The 17,849-nt window shown below is 55.5% G+C and overlaps 2 protein-coding genes across 8 annotated transcripts in view; both read left to right on the top strand.

Moving 5' to 3' along the window:
- Positions 1-111: 111 nt before the first annotated feature.
- Positions 112-9,929, top strand: CUNH19orf47 (chromosome unknown C19orf47 homolog). 6 transcript variants are annotated; one of them, XM_069079334.1, is made up of 10 exons: positions 1,550-1,610; positions 3,269-3,356; positions 5,321-5,408; positions 5,491-5,605; positions 6,382-6,463; positions 6,830-7,093; positions 7,430-7,579; positions 7,959-8,029; positions 8,112-8,454; positions 9,445-9,929. In XM_069079334.1, the coding sequence occupies exons 2-10, from the start codon at positions 3,320-3,322 to the stop codon at positions 9,540-9,542; spliced, it is 1,248 nt and encodes a 415-aa protein (XP_068935435.1). In that variant the 5' UTR covers positions 1,550-1,610; positions 3,269-3,319; the 3' UTR covers positions 9,543-9,929. The 6 variants fall into 6 exon arrangements, with proteins under 6 accessions (XP_068935434.1, XP_068935438.1, XP_068935435.1 ...); XM_069079333.1 differs by lacking the exons at positions 3,269-3,356; positions 9,445-9,929 and adding an exon at positions 112-248 and having other exon boundaries at positions 8,112-9,006; XM_069079337.1 differs by lacking the exons at positions 3,269-3,356; positions 9,445-9,929 and adding an exon at positions 113-248 and having other exon boundaries at positions 6,956-7,093; positions 8,112-9,006.
- Positions 9,930-10,945: 1,016 nt separating this feature from the next.
- Positions 10,946-17,849, top strand: part of AKT2 (AKT serine/threonine kinase 2) — a 42,758-nt gene continuing 35,854 nt past the window's right edge. For both annotated transcript variants that reach the window (XM_069078847.1, XM_069078848.1), the window contains exon 1: positions 10,946-11,130. The gene's annotated coding sequence lies outside the window, so the exon portion shown is untranslated. The remainder of the gene's footprint in view (positions 11,131-17,849) is intronic.

Raw genomic sequence — 17,849 nt, 5'->3', positions numbered from 1 at the left:
GGGTGGTGGGGGTGAGGGTGGGGTAGAGCCTGTTGCTCGGCAGGCGCCCACGCTTTGGGTCACGTGTCCTGGAGTCCGCCTGCTCTATGGTCGCGGCCGCGGCTAGAGCGGCCCCACCTCCCCTCGCGGGGAGGGCCTCTTCCGGCGCGCGCCGAGTGGTGTTTCCGGTCCAGCCGGGACTGAGGCGGGTGGGAGGGGGGGGCCCCGTTGGCTCAGGGCTGAGGGCGGGAGCCTGAGACCCGTGACAGGTGAGGGGGAAGCGGACCCCGGCCCGGCGGGATTGGAAAGGTGGGCGGGTGGTTGCCGGAAGTCGCCGCGTGACTCCCGGAGTCGTGGCCCGGCCCCTCTGGGCCTCAGTTTTCCTCCTCTGTGCAGTGGCAGGGCCCCAGCCCCGGGGAATCTTTGCTGAGTGTCGGGGTGCTCCGGGGCCCCCGAGATCCGGACAGAAAGGGCCGGCCCCTGCCCCCGAGGAGCTTCCAGTGGGTCGCTGGGGGGCAGGCTCGCCGCCGACCCCCTCCCCCACCCGCCCCCCAACTTCGCGGTCCTGCCTTTCTGTTCAGAAAGCCGGACAGACAGGATTGCAGAGGAGCCCAGACCCCCAGCATGGGGGAGCCCCGCGGCGTCCGGGGCCCGAGGCGGGGGAATGCCGCGGGAGGCCGAAGATGGAGCAGAGCCGGGCCACTTCCCAGCCTAGTCACCCCCTCCCCGGGCGCCAAGGCAGAGGAAGGGGCCTCCTCTCGAGTCAGCCGAGAGGGGGAAGGAGGGCGGGTCAGAAAATTGCCAACCGTCAGGGTTCTAGTGACCGGCCTTTGCGACTCGCCTTGCTGGCAGCCGGCCTTCACGTAGTCCAGGGTTTGCAGAGCTTTACAAAGGTTAGCGCCTTTGACCCTCAGGACCCTGGGAGGTAGGTGCTGTTACTGTCCCCATTTTACAGTTGAGGAAACTGAGGCAGCAGAAAGTAGGTGACTTGCCCAGGAGCTCACAGCTAATCAGTGTCTAAGGTAGGATTTGAATTAAGATTTTCGCCTGGAACTGTGGGACTCTAAGCGACTCCAAGCATTTTGAGGACACAGACATATTTAATGTTTGTGTTTTCTCTGGTACCTAGCAAGGGTCTTGCCTGGAGCAGAGGCTTAACAAATGTTTGTTAAATTTGTTGGAAAAGGAGTGGATGTTGGCGATAGAGGAAGGAAGACAGCATGGTTGTGAATGGGGTAGAGCAAAGTGGGACAGGAAGCAGAAGAAAAGAGGGGAAAGCAGGGAGGTTAGAAGGGGTGGGCGTGGCCTGTGACCCCGTTTGGGGTCATCCTGCGCCTTTTTCTGTCTCCTCCTTCCCCCCTTAAAAATGGTCAGACCCTCTCCTGAAAGCTGGGGAAGGAGCCCTCAGAAGGGGCTCTCTGCACGTCCCCTGGGTCTGGGGCAGTGACAGCCAAGGCCTTCGGGTGACGTTCTGACAGCTGTTTACCAGCTATTCCTGGGCTCTGAACCTCAGCCCAGGAATGCCAGCCCTGGCTGGCCTACTCACGAGCCTTTCCTTCCCCCCTCCTAGGCTGCTTTGGGGAGTGCCCACTCTGTCGTGCTTGGGGAGAAGATGGTGTCTGTGACGATGGGTGAGTCTGTAAGGGCCTTCCCAGACCCCTTCCACTTGATGAGGGCGGTGGGGGTTGGGTTAGCTGTCATGACAGGCAAATCCTGTGTGTTGTAGTGACAGCGACAGCTGCCGGCATGTGGAATGCAGGCTGAGGACCTCAGGCCCAAAGCCACTGTGCTTAGGGCTCCTGTAAAGGGCTCCTTTCTCCTCTCTCCCTGCCTTTATCCCAGCTGCAGCTTTGGTGAGAATATTCCATTCTGCTCCCTCTGAGGCTCAGAGGACCCAGGTGTACCAGGCTCAGGCGTGTTTCCTGGGTCTTTCTAGGAAAGGTCCAGCACTGGGTACTGCTTGACTCTTAGTTCTCCCCGTGGATTCTGACCAGTTAGTTCCTTCTTAGGCCTAGCAAGTTCTGTTGAGAACATTGGAAGGGACCGGAGCCTCCTTCCCTGCCTTTTCTCTCCAGGCTTTATGTTGTGGAGCTCCTGAGGCTGAGGGATGCTGGGGGAGGTGTGAGTATCAAAGCCCTCTGAAGCTAGCATGGGCTCCTGGGATCTCTGGCCTTTAAGCAGAGCTAATGGAAAAAAGATCAGGGAGTTGATCAGGGCGCTTCCTGCTGAGCCGCCCATTCTTATGGTCTGCCTCAAAGTGCATTCCAGTTCTGAGCTGCTTTTCCTTCAAGAAGGCCTTGTTAAGTGCCTTTTGTGTGCCAGGCACCAAAAGCAGTGTCCCTGCCCTCAAGGGGCTCACATTCAGATGGGGTAAGAGAACCTGTAAATAATGATGTAGGTACAGGATTGATAGAGGTGATGGAAAGTGACATCGTAGAGAAGGACTTCCAGCAGAAGGTGGGAGGGATGTATGTATGCATGTGTGCACGTGTGTGCATGTATATGTGCATGCGTGCGTGCGTGTGTGTGTGTGTATGACCATAAATAGGAATGGAGCACTGACTGTATGACAGGCATCGTGGTAAGCAGTAAGGCTACAAGGACAAAATGAAGTGGGCCTGGCGTACAAACGCTCCTGTAGTAAACACGAAGTGAATAAGGCTCTTTGGGAAGGATTGCCAAAGGCTTCCTGGAGGACATGGCGCTTGAGCCAAGGTTTGGAGGAAATGAGGGCTCTTGAGAGGAGGAGGAGGTGAGAGGGAGCTGATTCCAGGCCTGGGAGACACACAGGGTGGGGGATGATTCCTACAGAGTGTAGGGAAGGAGAATGATGTGAGATTAGGCCGGAAAGGTTATTTGGGGGCCAGTCTGTAAAAGAATTGAAAAAGTCGAACGGTTCCATTTGGTCTCAGAGGCAATAGGGAGACCCTGGAGTTTGTTGATTGGGGAGTGGCAATCTGACCTGGGCTTTAGGAAAATCACTGGCAATGTGCTCTGGGAACCTTCTGATAGCCTTCAGAGCGTTCAGACTTGGAAAAATGTGTGTGTGCATTCCTACGTGTTGTGTGGGCACAAGTCTATTTGCCCACATTGTTGCACAGACGGGGATGCTGTGGCATCCGTAGCCTGCTTCTTGGTGCTTCTGCAGAGGAGGTAAGCTCTCACTCTGAGGCTCGTGGCCAGAAGCAAAGAAATCAGCCGTTGGCTGAAAGAAGTTTGCTTGAGATCTAGATTTCTCTTTCCTGTTGAGTTTGGTCCCACTAGTGGGTCTTCCTCCTCCCTCTTCCAGACCTCCTTAGCTTTATGGAATCCTCCCTAACCTGGAGCATTTGGCAGTCTGATGGAATGTGCTAATGTCTGTGTCAGGTTACTTACAGGTAAAGCATCTTATAATAACCATTGGTAGAGCACCTACTATGTGCCATGCGTTGCCCTAAGTGCTTTTTTTTTTAAGCAATTGGGGTTAAGTAACTTGCTCAAGGTTACACGGCCAGGTATTTCTGGGTGGGTGCTAAGTGTCTGAGCCCGGATTCGATCCCCAGGTCATCCCAACGCTGGAGCCGGTGTTCTTACTCACTGTGCTACCTGGCTGCCCCATAATTTTTATTTATATATTTTTTGCCCTTTTTTTAGAGGGCAATTGGGATTAAGTGACTTGCTCAAGGTCACACGGCTAGTTTTTGTGTTAAGTGTATGAAGCCGGATTTGAACTCAGGTCCTCTTGACTCCAGGGCTGGTGCTCTATTCACTGTGCCACCTAGCCACCCCCCCAAGTGCTTTTTAAAAAGACATTTTATAAATATCTCATTGGCTCTCCTGACAACCTTGGGAGGGAAGGATACTGAGACAGGCAAAGACTGAGTGATTTAGCCCAGGCTCACACAGCTAGTTAAGTGTCCGAGGCTGGATTTGAACTCAGGTCTTCCTGACTTGGGGTCCCATGCTGTATCCACTGTGCCACTAGCTGCCTCCATGCTATTAATTCTTGCTAACTAAATGCTAACTGTTAACTATTATGTGTTATGCATGTAGGTGTGTCCAATAACTATAGAGCGTCTCCTGGGTGCTCTTCAGAATCTTTTTATCCTGAACTTAACCAGATAAAGTGAGCATTTATACACACACATATATGTGTGTGTGTATGTGTATAGACATCAGAACAGAAAAAGAGGATTGTACATGAAACTATGAATCTGTTATGTGCAGCTTGCTTTTCTTTTTCAATATGTAATAAATTCAACATGTAACTTTTAAAGCTGTCCTGCTTGTCTGTGATTCTTTCTGGCCTTCCTTCTGTTCTCTTTCTAAAAACAATTCTTTCATGATTTTTTCTTTCTTTATTTTTTCTTGCTAGCCTATCCCTAACCCCACACCCCCTTCTCCCCCCCCCCCACCCCAAAACTAGAAAACACAAAACAGATCCAGGACTCATAACAAATAGGCAGAGATGGTTGCACACATCCTCTTTAGTTCTCAGGAACTGTAGCTAGTCACTGTACTGGCCAGAGTTCTTAAGTTTTTCTAGTTGATTTCTTTTCAGTGTTATTGTTATGCAAATTGTTTTCCTGGTTTTCCTTTGCATCATTACCTACAAGTTTCTCTGAAACCACCCCTTCATCATTTCTTAGAGTGGAATAATATTCCATTGCATTCATATACCATAATTTGTTTAGTCATTCCTTAGAAGATTTGCCATTTTTCCCCTGGATGTTCTTCCAAGGGCCCGAAGGATAGTGGAGAGCCCCAAGATGGTGACCTGTGAGGGTTGGCTACAGGATCTGGGGAAATCTTGCCTTAGAAGGGAGTACTTAAGAGGAAGGAAGGAAGGAACATGATGGGGTCTCTAAGGACACAAAAGAGTGGAAGGAGAAGGACCAGCCTTCTTTTGCTTGGCTCCAGAACACCCCCCAACAAGGGATAGTGGGTAGAACTTAGAAAGAGGCAAGTTTAAGATTGAAGTAAGGAAAAATTTACTAATGACTGTATCTGCCCTAAAGTGAAGTGGGTTGTGTCTGGGCATGCGGGGCTCTGCTTCCAGGGGGGCTTCTCAGATAAAAGGGGACTTTGGGGGAGGGCATCTTTGTGGAGGGCCACGTCAGCAGAAAAGATGGCTTCTGAGATGTTGTCCAACTTGGACATTCTGTGACACGCTCTCAGTGATAAGAGAAGGAGGGGTGAGCATTTAGCTGGGGCTCAGCTAAGCTGGAGGTGCTTCTATGTCCATAAGATTGGGTTTTGTTGTGGAGAAGGAGTCTGGGTGGGTCAGGAGCCAGGGTGCAGCATGGTTTAGGTTGACAAGATACCTCACTGGTTCTCTGACTTCCTTCCTGTCTCTCCATAGCTACATCAGAATGGATTCAGTTCTTCAAGGAAGCCGGGATCCCTCCAGGGCCTGCTGTCAACTATGCAGTCATGTTTGTAGATAATCGGTAAGGCAGATCTGTGGTGGGGAGGAAGGTGGGTTAGTGCCCAGCTTGGGCTCCCCTGCTCATTGCCCAGCATTCCTCGCAGGATCCAGAAGAACATGCTGTTGGACCTGAATAAGGAGATCATGAATGAGCTCGGCGTGACTGTGGTGGGCGACATCATCGCCATCCTCAAGCACGCCAAGGTGGTGTATCGCCAGGTGGGTGAGGCTGACCCTTCCATGCAGCCTGGGCAGAATGGCTCCCCAAGAGAGTACAGCCCCCTGACCCAGACTGTCCTTGGGGGGAATGGGGACCCCCCTCATGAGGTATTCCAGGGGGCAGAAGAAGGCTTGACTCTGTTTCCTACCTTGTGTTTGGTCTTCCATGGTCAAGGAATCGGGGGAGTGAGTTGGCATTTCCCTTTTTTTATCTGTTATACTAGGAAGCTTCCTTAGACTCTTTGCTGGGGAGACAGCAGACCCCATGATGCTCTCCTGAGTCTCAGCCCTTTTCCTAGATTACATGGCTTGACATCAAGTGGAATGGCCTGGGAACAAGGCCTCTTCCCCCTCCCTCAGCAGAACTGTTTGGGATATACATTCAAGGTGATGTAATCATCACCATTAGGAAGCACCTGACAGGCCCCCTTCCTTTGGGCTTCACGATGTCCTATGAGATCAGTGCCCCAGAATGAAGATCTGCATTTGACAAGGAGGCCAGGCTAGTGATTGTTTCCTGGAGTCCTACATGGTCACACCAGAATCCACTCGAGGTCTTTCTGACCACCTCCATGGCACCAATCACACTGCCCAGCATGAGAGAACCAAGGGCTGCCCAGAGGGAGCAGTGTACTGCTCTAGGTCCCACAGAGCCAGTATCCGAACCCACATGCCCGAAGGAGCCAGACTGTCCCAGTTCTGTCATCATCAGTGACAGCCTCCCATGCACAAAGAGGTGTCCAGGGCACCAGAGACACTTGTCTTGTCTTTGACAGGACGTCTGTAAAGCAGCTGCTGAGTCCTTGGCTTCCAGCCCCAGCCACCTTCAGGCAGAGCTCAGGCGCAGCGCCACCAGCGGTGAGTTTGTCCAACAGGGTTCCCTGCTCAACTCTTCTCCTGGGCCCATGAGAGCAGCCGCCTCGGGCACTGGGGCAGCGGTGTGGCATGGTGGGGGCTGCCAGGCTCTGGCCGCCTCAGGCACTGGGGCAGCGGTATGGTGTGGTGATGCTAATCCTCCCGCCACATACTATGAGGATATTAGGAGAGTCATAGGAGCCAATGAACAGAAAGCCTCCCCCACATCTGGAAGGATGATAGAAATGTCAGCCCTATTTTACCCTAAGAATGATAGTGGAGGTGAGCTGGAAGCCAGGCCTCAGCACCCATTTCCATTTCCCCTTCCTTTGTGGCTGTGTCTTTGATTTCTCTGTGGCTTTGCCTTAGCTCTTCAGAGCTTTGAGGGGGTCAAGTCTGGGTCACCCAGTAGTGGCCTTCCCCTACCCTGCTCCCCAGGCTTTGATGGTCCAAGCCCTGCTTGTGAGTCTCGTTTCCCCTCGGTCACTTCTCCAGCCGCCTCTCGGATGATCGCTAATAGTCTGAGTCGGGACTCCCCCCCCAGCACTCCTGCCAGGCGTCCCGACGCCAGTGCCTCCAAGATCTCCGTCACCGTCTCCAACAAGATGGCTGCTAAGCATGCCAAAGCTGCTGGTATGGGGAGCACAGTGGTGGGGCACCTGTGAGGATGAGGGAAGGAGGGGGGGGGTGGCCTGGGGGCCTCTGGGGAACTTCTGCCTCCTTGGGGATCCTCTCACTGATTGCATCTTCCTGGGAAGGCTCTGGTGACAGTTGCTGAGATGTTCCCTAGAAAGAAATTCCTAGGTTTTGAGTCCTGTGGGTGAAATGAGATGGAAGGTGGGAAGGGGGGCAATTTTCTGATTGTGTTGCCCCTGTTTGGAGTGAAGGAGCCCTTCCTTCCCCCATTCTAGAAGATTTGGGAGGGTTCCTGACTGAGCTGCCCATTATCTCATATTTGGCCTCTCCTAGCTCTGGACCAGCTGGAAGAGGAGAATGCAGATGTGCCCGTGAAGCGGAGACGCCGAGTGACTGCTGAGATGGAAGGGAAGTATATCATCACCATGCCCAAGGGGACCACGCCTCGGACACGGAAGATCCTGGAGCAGCAGGCAGCCAAAGGTGAGGGCAGGGGCTCATCCCGCATCTCCCGAGGGCACCCTTCCTCCAGGGCCTGGCTGGGGAGGAGGTCTGTTCCTCATCAGCCATGTCCCAGGCTGTGTTGGGAGGATCATGTGCAGCTTGGCTTCTTGCTGATGGTGTTCAGCCATCTCATTATGTCCTGGATCCCATCTCTTCTCTTTGTTTCACATGCCTGAAGCCCATTCTCATCCTTTGAGACCTCCCGAGGGTTGCCATGGCTCCTCCATCAGCCCAGGTGTTTTTCAGGGCAGGGACTGTGTCTTCTCCTTCCTTGGTATCTCCCGCAGTACCCAGCATAGGGCTGTGGCCATCAGGGGCACTTAGCATGAGCTGTTTGACTGACTGACTTCCCTCCCAGGTGTCCAGAGAACATCTGTATTTGACCGGCTTGGCGCTGAGACCAAGGCTGACACAACAACTGGGAATAAGGTGAGGTGGGGGAAAGGGAAGCATATGAAACTTCCCAGCTCATCCTTTGCTCTAACTGGTGACCCCTTTGGTTCCCATGTAGCCCACAGGTGTCTTCAGCCGATTAGGTGATGCCCTGGAGACAGACGAGGAGCGGGCAGGGGACAGTGATGATGACAACTCCGTCCTGCAGTATGCTGGGGTCCTGAAGAGGATGGGCAAGCCCTTTACCAAGGACAGCAGCCCCCTGGGGGTGACCGTCAAGGCAAAAGCCACTAGCTCAGAACCCCAGCTGGTCCCAGCCACCCTGCGGCGCTTAGGGAGCAGCCGGGGCCCCTCTGCTGAGAGAAAGCCAGAAGCCTTGCCCAAAGTCAGCGTCATCCAGAGACTCGGCAAAGCCGCCATCCCACCAGAAGCTCAGGACAGTCAAGTCACCAGCACCAAGAGTAAGTCCCCAGCCGAGTTCAAGGTCACCATAAAGAGGACCTTGGCAGGCCCGAGGGTGAGCAGCTCAAGTGAGGGCCATAGTGCGCAGATGGACAACACGGGCACTGTTAGTGTGTTTAAGAGACTGGGGCGGAAGACTGACTAACACTGCCACAGGAACAGAGAGCAGGCGCCCGAGTGCCTCTGTGCTGTGTTTGCCTTAACTCCCATGCTCGGCCTGCCCAGCCCCAGCCCCTTGCTGGCTGTCCTCTGGGGCCCTCAGCTGCTTGAGTCTGCCTCCACTGCCTTAGACATCCCTTTTAGTTCCCCTTGTCCAAATTGTATCAAGTCCTCTCATGAGAATTTGAAATCTGGCCAGTGAAGTGTGCCGAAGGCGGGGCACATCAGAGATTCTGCTTCAGGCCAGGAATGTGGCACTGGGCAGAGCGGCTTCCCCACCCCAGATGTGTGTGTTATGGGAGGCACAGCTGACAATGGTTGGTGGAATGGGATTGGGAGCCCTTGGGGGAACCAGTGGTGTTGAGATCTGGATAAAAGACTTGGGAAATTTAGTGCTTTCTCTGTGGGACCCTTGGCTGCCCCCTTTCCTCATTTTTCCTGTGACATCTGTCCCCCCTTTCTGCTGTTCTCGGGTTTCCTTCCTTCCAGGGAAGGGGATGCCCCTTCCCCACAGGCTTTTACTTGGCCCCCAGATAAATGTGAGAGTGGCCCAAATGGACAGCCATTTCCCCTCAGCCCCTCTTCTCTAATACAGCACCTGAATGGACCCTGCTCGGAGACCAACTCCAGGGTCCCTTGAAGAGATCTGTCACCCTAGACTAGCCCCCCCCCCCCTCTCTGTGCTGTGCCCCCCAGCCAGCAGGGAGGGCCTCTCGCTTCCCTTGCTGTCTCCCTTCCTTCCCCTCTCCTGCTTGCTCTAGGTGATTGCCTTCAGTAGTTTCCTCCTTCACACTTTTCGTTTCTCTTCTGTTTTCTGCCCCGGTGGGAAGGTCAGACCGCCCGCTGTCCTCCGCCTGAAGTGCGTCTGTCCTCGCCCTCCCTGCGTCCTCCCCGCCGCCCATGGCGCCGTGCTGTTAGGAACTCTTAGGAGGCCAAGGCGCTGCCGGGGAGGGCTCTCCACCTTGGTGCCCGCTGGCCAGAGGAGCTTCACCTGGGCCTGTCTGCCTGCCAACAGATGCGATGAGGCCGCAGAGGGGAAAGGAAACGGGTTTTCGTATATTTTTGTGTTTTTTTCCCACTGTTTTGCTCATGTGAGCAAGAAGTGTTCTTTACTTTTAGACTGAAAGTGGAATGCCTGGGCTGAGGTGGGGGCAAGGGGAGGCAGGGCCCGGGAGAACAGGGTTTCCCGGAAGATGACACCGTCTGCGTGTGAGCTGGATTCTTTCTGGACTTGATTCAGGACATGAGTGGAGGCTTTTGATGTGACCCTTGGTTAATAAAGCTGGGGTCGCCTCTGACTTAGAAGCCCTGGAAACCCAGGTCTACAGTGCCCTTTTCCCTTGTGCGGCTTTCTTGGCTGAGGCTTGGGGTGTGCCTTTCTGGGCAGGGCCGGTGGTTGCACCTCACCAGGGTGTCAGGAGGCGCCTGGGGTGGGCTCCCTCCCCTCCCCCGCCTCTGCTGGCCCCTTCTGTCCATCCCTGCCCTGAACGATTCTGCTGCATTGACAACGGGGGCGCCGGGCTTTGATCTCTGCTGGACCGGTACACTTTGGGGGGGCCTTCCTGACCCCAACCCCTCAGTTTACAGATGGGGAAACTGAGGCGCAAAGCCAGGGAAGTCTCAGGCCCCACAGACGGTAACTGGAGGAGATGTCACTGCACCCGGCCGTCGGACCGGATCCGGTGCCTGCCCGGCGCCTGGCTGGAGACGGCCTGGGGTTAACAAAGGGGTTCCCCGGGCCCTTGGAGGGCCCCCTGCTCAGAAAGGCCCTTCGCGTGGCCGCTCCAGGAGGTTGTGCCACGTGCATCACGGCCTCCCCCTCCTAGGCTAACTCGTGCTGGCGTGTGAGCCGCCGCCTCCCCGGCGAGAGCCGAGGCCGGGAGCTGGCCTGGGGGCTGCTGAGAGCTGCTGGGAGCTGCTGGGAGCTAGCCCATGGACGCCGCGGCTCCCGAGGCAAGCTGCGGCTGCGCACCTTGCCGCCCCTTAGGCAGTTACATTTCCCCTCCTTTTTTTTCCGTCCTGTGCGCCTGCGCAGTCCCTTCGAGAGACCACACGCCCGTCTTACGCTCCCGCTGGTTTCATTCCTCGTCGCCCCCGCTTTCTGGAACTGCGCCGGCGCAGCAACCCTGTTGACTTCCCAGAGTCCTTCAGCCGAGAGTCTGCGCGCTTGCAGCTTTCCGGACTGCCCCCCCTCCCCATCTCCAAGCGCCTTTGTCGTCATTGATCACGTCAGTTCCTGTTTGTGGCAGGAGGGGGCGGTCCTTCCGGCCAGGGGGCGGGCGGCGGGCGGGGGAGGCGAGCCTCGAGCCGGGGAGGGAGGGCCGGGAGGGAGGGGAGGAGTGCGGCGGGAGGGGGGCGCGCGCGCTCCGGAGCTGCTGCGCGAGCCGTTGGGGCCTGACGGGAAGGACGATTCACGGCCACCCGGGAACCGGGGACTCGCCGTAGGAGGCCGCCGTCGGACGGCGATGGGCGGGAGCCGGCGCCCGCCGAGGACCCGCAGCAGCCGCCGGTGACAGGTGAGGGGGGGCTGGGAGGGGGCGGTGGCGCCGGGGCCCCTCCCCTCGGGGATCCCGGGTTGGGGTGGGGAAGCCCCAGATCTGGAGGAGGGGGCGCAGGCCAGACCCGGGTCGGGGTCCATAAGGGGGACTAGGCCGACCCTGACCTTGGCCCGGGGGTCCTCCCTCCCCTCGGGCCCCGGGCTGGGCCCTCGTGTGCCCAGCGCCTGGGCTCCGCGGGATCCGGGGCCCGCACGCCGCCCCGGTCTCTCTGTGGGTGAATTTCTCCCCCCCCCCCCCATTATCTCCGCCGCCGTCCGGGTTTGTTTTCCTTCTTTGGCAGCTTCTGGTGGAAGCTGGTCGGAGTGGGGGGGTGGGGGCAACAGGAGGCCGCGGACGGATGGGCGGGGGGAGGTGTCATTTAGGGGAGTCACAGACTCCAGGGGCAACTGGGGTCTGCGAGCCGGGGGACGGTCAGTCAGCTGGGAGTCTGTGGGCTGGGGGACGGTCAGCTGGGAGTCTGGGGGGCAGTCAGCTTGGGGGTCCGCTGGCGGGGGGGGCAGTCAACCGGGGCCCCGGCGGCTCAGTGGGTGCTGCCCCGATCCCCCCGCCCCGGCAGCCCGTGCCCCGCTGTGCTCGCTGGGTGACCGGGCAGCTGGCGTGTTTGAGCTGCCTCTTTGCGGTCAGAGGGGAAGCGTTGTTTCCTCCGGTGTAAGTGCCCCTTGTCTTGGCAGCGCCACAGAGCCGCCACTTCCGCAGAGGCTATCTCATTAAGAGATTTCCCCATGTGTCCCAGTCCCGGAGAGTTTCCCCTGGAGGATGTTGGTGGTGACGATCTGCCCCACCGAGGCAGGAGGAGGCACTTTCCTGGGGGGAGGGAGGTGGCAGGTGTGCAAACAGCTGGTTCCTCAATGTGGTCTACTGGAAAGAATCCAGAAGGCTTGAGTTCAAATTCTGCTCTCTTACTGGTGACCTTGGTGACCTTGGACAAAAAACCATAACAACTGACTTCATATATCATTTTGACAATAATGGTAATCGTCACTGGTTTTATATTGAGTTTCGAGCTTTGCAAAGGTCTTTCCCTGAATTATCCTCTTGCAGGCACGCTGCATCCCTGAGGCAAATGCTGCTGGTATTAGTTTCCATTTCACAGTAGCAGAACCTGCTAAGAGGCTCAGTGGCCTGCTCCAGGTCTGTGCAGCCCCAGGTGAGGCAGGAGCCTCATTCAGGGCTTTCTGAGTCTATACCAGGCACTTGAGCCTCAGATCCTTCATCTGTAAAATGAGCACGTTGAATCAGGGAGGACTAAAGACTTTTCCAACCCTAACCCCTATAAAGCATTAAGTATAAGCCTTGTCTGGGGATAATTCTGAATGTTCCCTGAACCTCAAGGGATGACCATCACCCCAGTCCTCTCGCTGACCCCCAGGCAGGATTATGTGCTGGTAATTCTTAGCTGAGGGTCAGGGCTACTGTCTTTCCGATGACTTTGGCCTCTTCTCTCATGAAACTGCTTGGGTCTGTTGGTGAGCAGGTCCTTGACTCTTTATCAGTGCCCCTGGGGTGGGGGCACCCACCTCTTATGTGCTCCATCTTCAGAGGTCGTAAAGGAGTCCAGCACAAGCTGGTCTGGGTTTGTCCTTACGCCTAAAAGGGGCCCATTTGTGCTCTGAGCACTGTTGGAGGTCAGAGGCAGATCACTCTTGGGAGCCGTCCCGTTCATTTCTCTAACTACAAAGAGGCTTCATCCTCCTTCCTCACCTGGCCCGATGCTTTGGCTCTGGAGTCCTTCTTGTATCCTTTTCTCTTTTCTCCTTTGACTTCCAAGCACTTCTCCGTCACTAGCTGCTGAGAATAATCCCTACCCACCATGAGTTTCTAGTCCAGTTGAGGCGACCCTCCCCTCCCACTGATTCAACACATTTCCTGAGCACCCTCTTGGCATGGGTCCTTCAAGGGAGGGACTGTGCTCTCCCAAAACTAGTCAATGAAGAGAAATACGACCTCCGCAAACCAACCATTGTGAGTTTGCTGAGTGTATGTGGAGAGATGCAGGGGAAGTTCTGTGGGAGTCCCAAGGAGGGCCAGAAAAGAGCAGCCAACGTTTGTGTAAGTGCTCGCGTCCACTCTCCCCTCTGATCCCTGCAGCATCCTCACAGAGGCAGGCACTGCTGATCTCATCCACTCTTTGACAGAGAAGAGTCTTGGTTTGGCAAGCTGGGGAGGTGGGAGCGGGTCTCTCCTGACTCCGTGGCTTGTGGTCACTTGGGCACTGGCCTGGGTGTGGGCCGGAGAAGATGCCTCTGGTGTAGGCAGGAGAGAAAAAGTAGCAGCAAGAGAAGATTCTTCTGGACAATTGTAATCGCTAATAACATGGAGTACATTTACGTGGGTTCACTCAACCCCCACAAGCCTGGGAGTAAGATGTTAGTATCCCTATTTTACAGATGAGGGAGCTAAGGTAGACAGGATAAGTGACTTGCCCAGGGTCACACTTCAAGTCGGGTGATTGAGGTAGGATTTGAACTTGGGTCCTCCTCGTGCCAAGGTCAGTGCTCTGTCATGCCTTCAGATATTTGAATGGCCTCATGTGGAAGAGGTATCACCTTGATTCTTGTGGGCATTAGAGTAGGAAGAGCCCCCAGGCCTCCAGGGGAGGCCCTTGGAGCTTTCTAGAAGGGCAGTGGTTTCCCCAGGGTGGGGGTCAGCTGCACATCTGGAGCTCTTTGAGCACACAGACTGGCTTCTCATTGGACATGTGGAGGGTTTGGCGGGCATGCTGGCACTGACACAGGTGGTCCCTGCGGTCACTTCTGGTTCTTACGTTCTGGGAGTCAGTTTGAAAAGACACGTAGAGCCATTTGAAACCGAGCAGTAGGACAGACTGAGTGAAGTTGGGGTGGGAGGGAACGGAGAAGGGATTAATTATCTGCCTCCTTGGGGGAGGTCACCATCTCCCTGGCCCACAGGGGCCACGCAGGACACGGATCTCTCCGGCTTGCAGGACCTCTCTTAAACTTCTGATCTGGATCCTCCCCACCCAACCTGACAGTGACCCAACTCATTTCTTCCCCTCTGTGAGTGAGCTCTTCAGGCCTTTGTGCAGGCCAGGGACTCTTCGAGCAGGCCAGGGACCCTTCGTGCAGGCCAGGGACCCTTTGTGTAGGCCAGGGACCCTTTGGGCTCTGCCTCTCCATGTCTCTGCCCCAGCCCTGTCCAGCTCTTACTGCTTCCCTCAGTTTGATGTTACATATTAACCTCAGCTTCCTTCTTCAGAAGGAATCTGTCTCCTTCTGAACACCTTCCCTGGCAGTTAGAACCAGGTGTTAGCAGAAGCTCCATTTTTCTCTCCCTCCCTCATTCAAAGCCTGCCATGCCTGCTTTTCAGGTAGAAGGGGCCTCAGTGGCCCTGGCCCAGGCCTCCAGCCTGCCTGCTGACGTTTGACAGCTGCCGGGAGGTAACCCCCTTGTATCTCTCTGGGCTTCTCCTCTTGCTTTTGGATTGCTCTCAGTTGGAGGAAGTTCTTCCGGCCTGAAGCCTAACTTGGCCTGCTTCCAGCTGACCCCTCTTGCTCCTGACTTGGCATCCCTTTAATTCCTGGCCAGTGGTGAGGTCCCTGGTGGCATCTTGGCTCTCTATGCTTCTCTTCCCCTTGCCTCCTCTCCTCAATGTCCTTTGGCCTCTTCTTTGCTTTTCCACTCAGGTCTCCATTCCTTCTGGTGATTCCTTTGTTTTGGACCATGGCTGCTCCTGGCTATCTCTCCTCTGCCTCTCTGCCTCCCACCACAGATAGTGGCTTTTTATCTTTATCTGCAGTGAAGCCTGGCCAGGCTCGGCTTTCATCTAGAGGACAGTCTGTCAGCCAGGCTTGGTGGCCTTCCCCTGCTTGACTGGCATAGTCATAGTCACAGAGCCCTTCCCCCAACCCCCTTTTTTTCAGGAAGAGACTTGGAATCAAGCTTCCCAAAGAAAGGACTTGTTCTGGGGCATGGAGCGAGTTATGGGCAGAACACAGCTGGTACCCTGGGCACCCAGAGCATGTCATGGGTGGAACCCAGCAGGGCACCTTAGGCACCCAGAGTAAGTCATTGACTGAGCCCAATCTGGCACCAAAAAAAGCCACTTTTTTGGTGAGGTTGAGAAAATGAGATGTGTGCCCAAGAGGAGAGAGCTCCAGGGGCTGTAGGCTCTTGTGTTAGCCTAGTGGCCTTGGGCCAAACAAATCATTTGGAGTTGAAGGACCTGGGTTCCGATTCTGGCTCTGTCGTTTACCATCATAGTGTCACCTGACATCCTCTGGCCTCACTTTCCTTGTGTATACAATCAGAGGTAGGCCTTAAAAGGCCCCTCTCTTTTTAAACCTGGGACCATCTGTTATCTTTTGGGGCCTTGGTGTCTTCACTGTGACTGTGTAGATCAGCAGGGCTTTGTTAAAGGCCACTCTGGTAGGTACTTGAGAACCAAACCCTGCCCTCAAGGAGCTGATGTTCTCCCTGGGAGGGCCTAGAAGTGGTCTAATAGACAGGAGAGGAGGGAGCAGGAGCAGCTGGAGGGCTGGGCAGCCTGGGGAAGTGGATTGGCTTCCAGAAAATGGAGCAGACAGTCCTGGAGGCTCTGTCTTGGCCTCTGATTCAGCACCGGACTTTGTTGGGGCTTCCAAGCAGCTCGGGGCTCTCTCCTTGGGAAGGACCCTAAGCAGCCTCTGTCTGCGCCAGAGAGGCCAGAGCGGGGGTGGGGTTGGCTGTGGTAGCCTCCTCCAGATGAAAGACGGGGAGGAGGAGGCCCCAGTTGGGGGAAGCAGACCTGGGCACAGGACGGGCCTCAGGGGAAGAGGAGGAAGGGAGCTTGCTAAGGATCGCCTCAGCATCGTCCACAGGGAGGGCAGGGCAGGCCCAGCAAGGCCCAACAGAAGCCTCACTCCCCTGCGTGGCGAGGTGAACCAGAAGTAGCAGTCACTCAGAGAGGTCACAGGCCAGTGGCAGCTTCTGCCCCCCTCCCCCGCCCTTTCTGGGCCCTCCTCTGGCTGCCCTGGAAAGCTCCCCCACTGATGGCATTTAAGAGGAGGGGAGGCTTGGGGCACTTGTTTCCTGCCTCGTGCCTCTGACTGTGACTCAGTTCAGAAGCCGGCCCTCCAGAAACCCAAGCTGCCCGAGGCCTGCCTTTGTCTCTGCCTTCTCTCTTGCCTTCCCTTCCCTTCTTGCTCCCTGGGACCAGGTGCACAGTAGGTGCACCTATTGACCTGGCTCTTACTGCAACTTCCTGTCTCGTGTGTGTGTGTCTGCTTGTATGTTTGGTGTGTCTGTGTTTGTGTGTCTGTGTGAGTGTCTGTGTGTTTCTGTTTGTGTGTCTGTGTCTATATCTGTCTGTGTGCTCTTCAGCCAGCTGTTGGGTGCTGAGACCTCCTTGGAGCCTGTCTCCCAGCAGGCATGCTCACTTCAGGCCCTCCTGGCTGGGCCGGGCCCGTCCTGCTGCTGCTCTTCCCTCCCTATCCCTGTGCAGGCCTGTGCAGTGTAGCCTGTGGTGTGGGGGACATTCTTTTGGGGCAGGAGTCTCACAAGTGGCCCTTCTGGGCTCTTGGCATCCTTTTGTCTTATTTGAAAAACGTCTCCTCTGTGTTCCGTTGGCAGGTTCTGTTTTCATAGGCCTTATGTTTGGGGATCTGTCCCCCACCCCCATACCACCCTATAACAAAGGGCAGTTAAGCTAAGCTGAGGTGGGTATGAGGCCTTCAACCCCCCAGGGGCCCTCACCCATGGTCATCTGGCCACTCTTTGGGGTCACTTTTGGTTGTCACTTCCTTCTGTCCATCTTTTCCTTCGTGTTGTTTCAGGAACTGTCCAGTCTGTATCAACTCACATAACTTCCCACGTTTTTCCCACATTCCTCTGGATTCCTCCCATCTGCACTTTTTCTTTTCCTGCACTTTCTGGTATCACAAGGTGTCTAACTGTTCCCAAATTGATGGGCACCCACTTTCTTTGCTAGGATCCTTTGGTAAATCTAGAAACTTCAGTTCTGCCTTCAGTCTCCTGGGAGTATATACCCCAAACACATTCACACTCCTACCCTCAGGTCACAGCTTGAGGTCTCAGAGCTCTGGACATCAAGTAGGAAGATAAATGTGTGCCTAGGAAAAACATAGGCTGGTTTTTTCAGCTGGAGATCAACATGGAGGATGTCATTTGGGGCTTTTTTGTTCTTGCGGAATTTCTCAGCATCCCCCATCCCTCCCAAACCTGGCTCTGAACTGGGTCCCAGCAGCATCCTGGATGGCCAGGAGCCTGTTTCTGGTTTTCTGCAGGTTAACTGGCATCTCAGGCCCCCAGTAGCTCTGGAGAGGTCATTTGTGGGGGGCTTTCTCTGCCTCCGCTACATTGCCATGGCCTTATCAGAATGCCTTCGCAGGGTCTTTGATTTGGCTTGCCTCAGGGAGGAGGGGCTTCTTTCCTGTTTGTTCTTGGCCTGTCCCAATTCTGGGCTTTAGTCACCTGCAGCTCTGCAGAAGGGCCTGTCTATAGGGCACCGTATCTGGGATGGTCATGGAGCAATTTGAAGGCGACAAAGGCCCTGACATCTCGTGGCTCATTTGATGCTCCCAAACCTGATTGTCACAAGATGAGTAGCTGACATTTCCATCTCACTTCCTCCATGCCAGGCCTTGGGCTTTTCATAGTTTCTCATTGGATCCTCCCAGCAACCCCGGAAGGGCTTGGTTAGGAGACCGCAAACCTAGGCA

This window comes from Petaurus breviceps, unplaced genomic scaffold (genome assembly GCF_028583685.1).
Source record: "Petaurus breviceps papuanus isolate PSGF00001 unplaced genomic scaffold, PetGlider_PUasm1.0 91041, whole genome shotgun sequence".
Classification (NCBI taxonomy): Eukaryota; Metazoa; Chordata; class Mammalia; order Diprotodontia; family Petauridae; genus Petaurus; species Petaurus breviceps.
Note: the sequence above shows the minus strand (reverse complement) of the source record. Positions and strands in the feature narration are given on the sequence as shown.

What these genes read in the sequence shown, in the direction of transcription:
- CUNH19orf47 (XM_069079332.1), top strand. Translation starts at nt 3,320, where the DNA reads ATGGAATGTGCTAATGTCTGTGTCAGGTTACTTACAG. An exon ending in CTGTGTCAGGTTACTTACAG is followed by an intron (nt 3,357 to 5,320) that starts GTAAAGCATCTT and finishes GTCTCTCCATAG; the next exon opens with CTACATCAGAATGGATTCAG. An exon ending in CAGGCGCAGCGCCACCAGCG is followed by an intron (nt 6,464 to 6,829) that starts GTGAGTTTGTCC and finishes GCTTTGCCTTAG; the next exon opens with CTCTTCAGAGCTTTGAGGGG.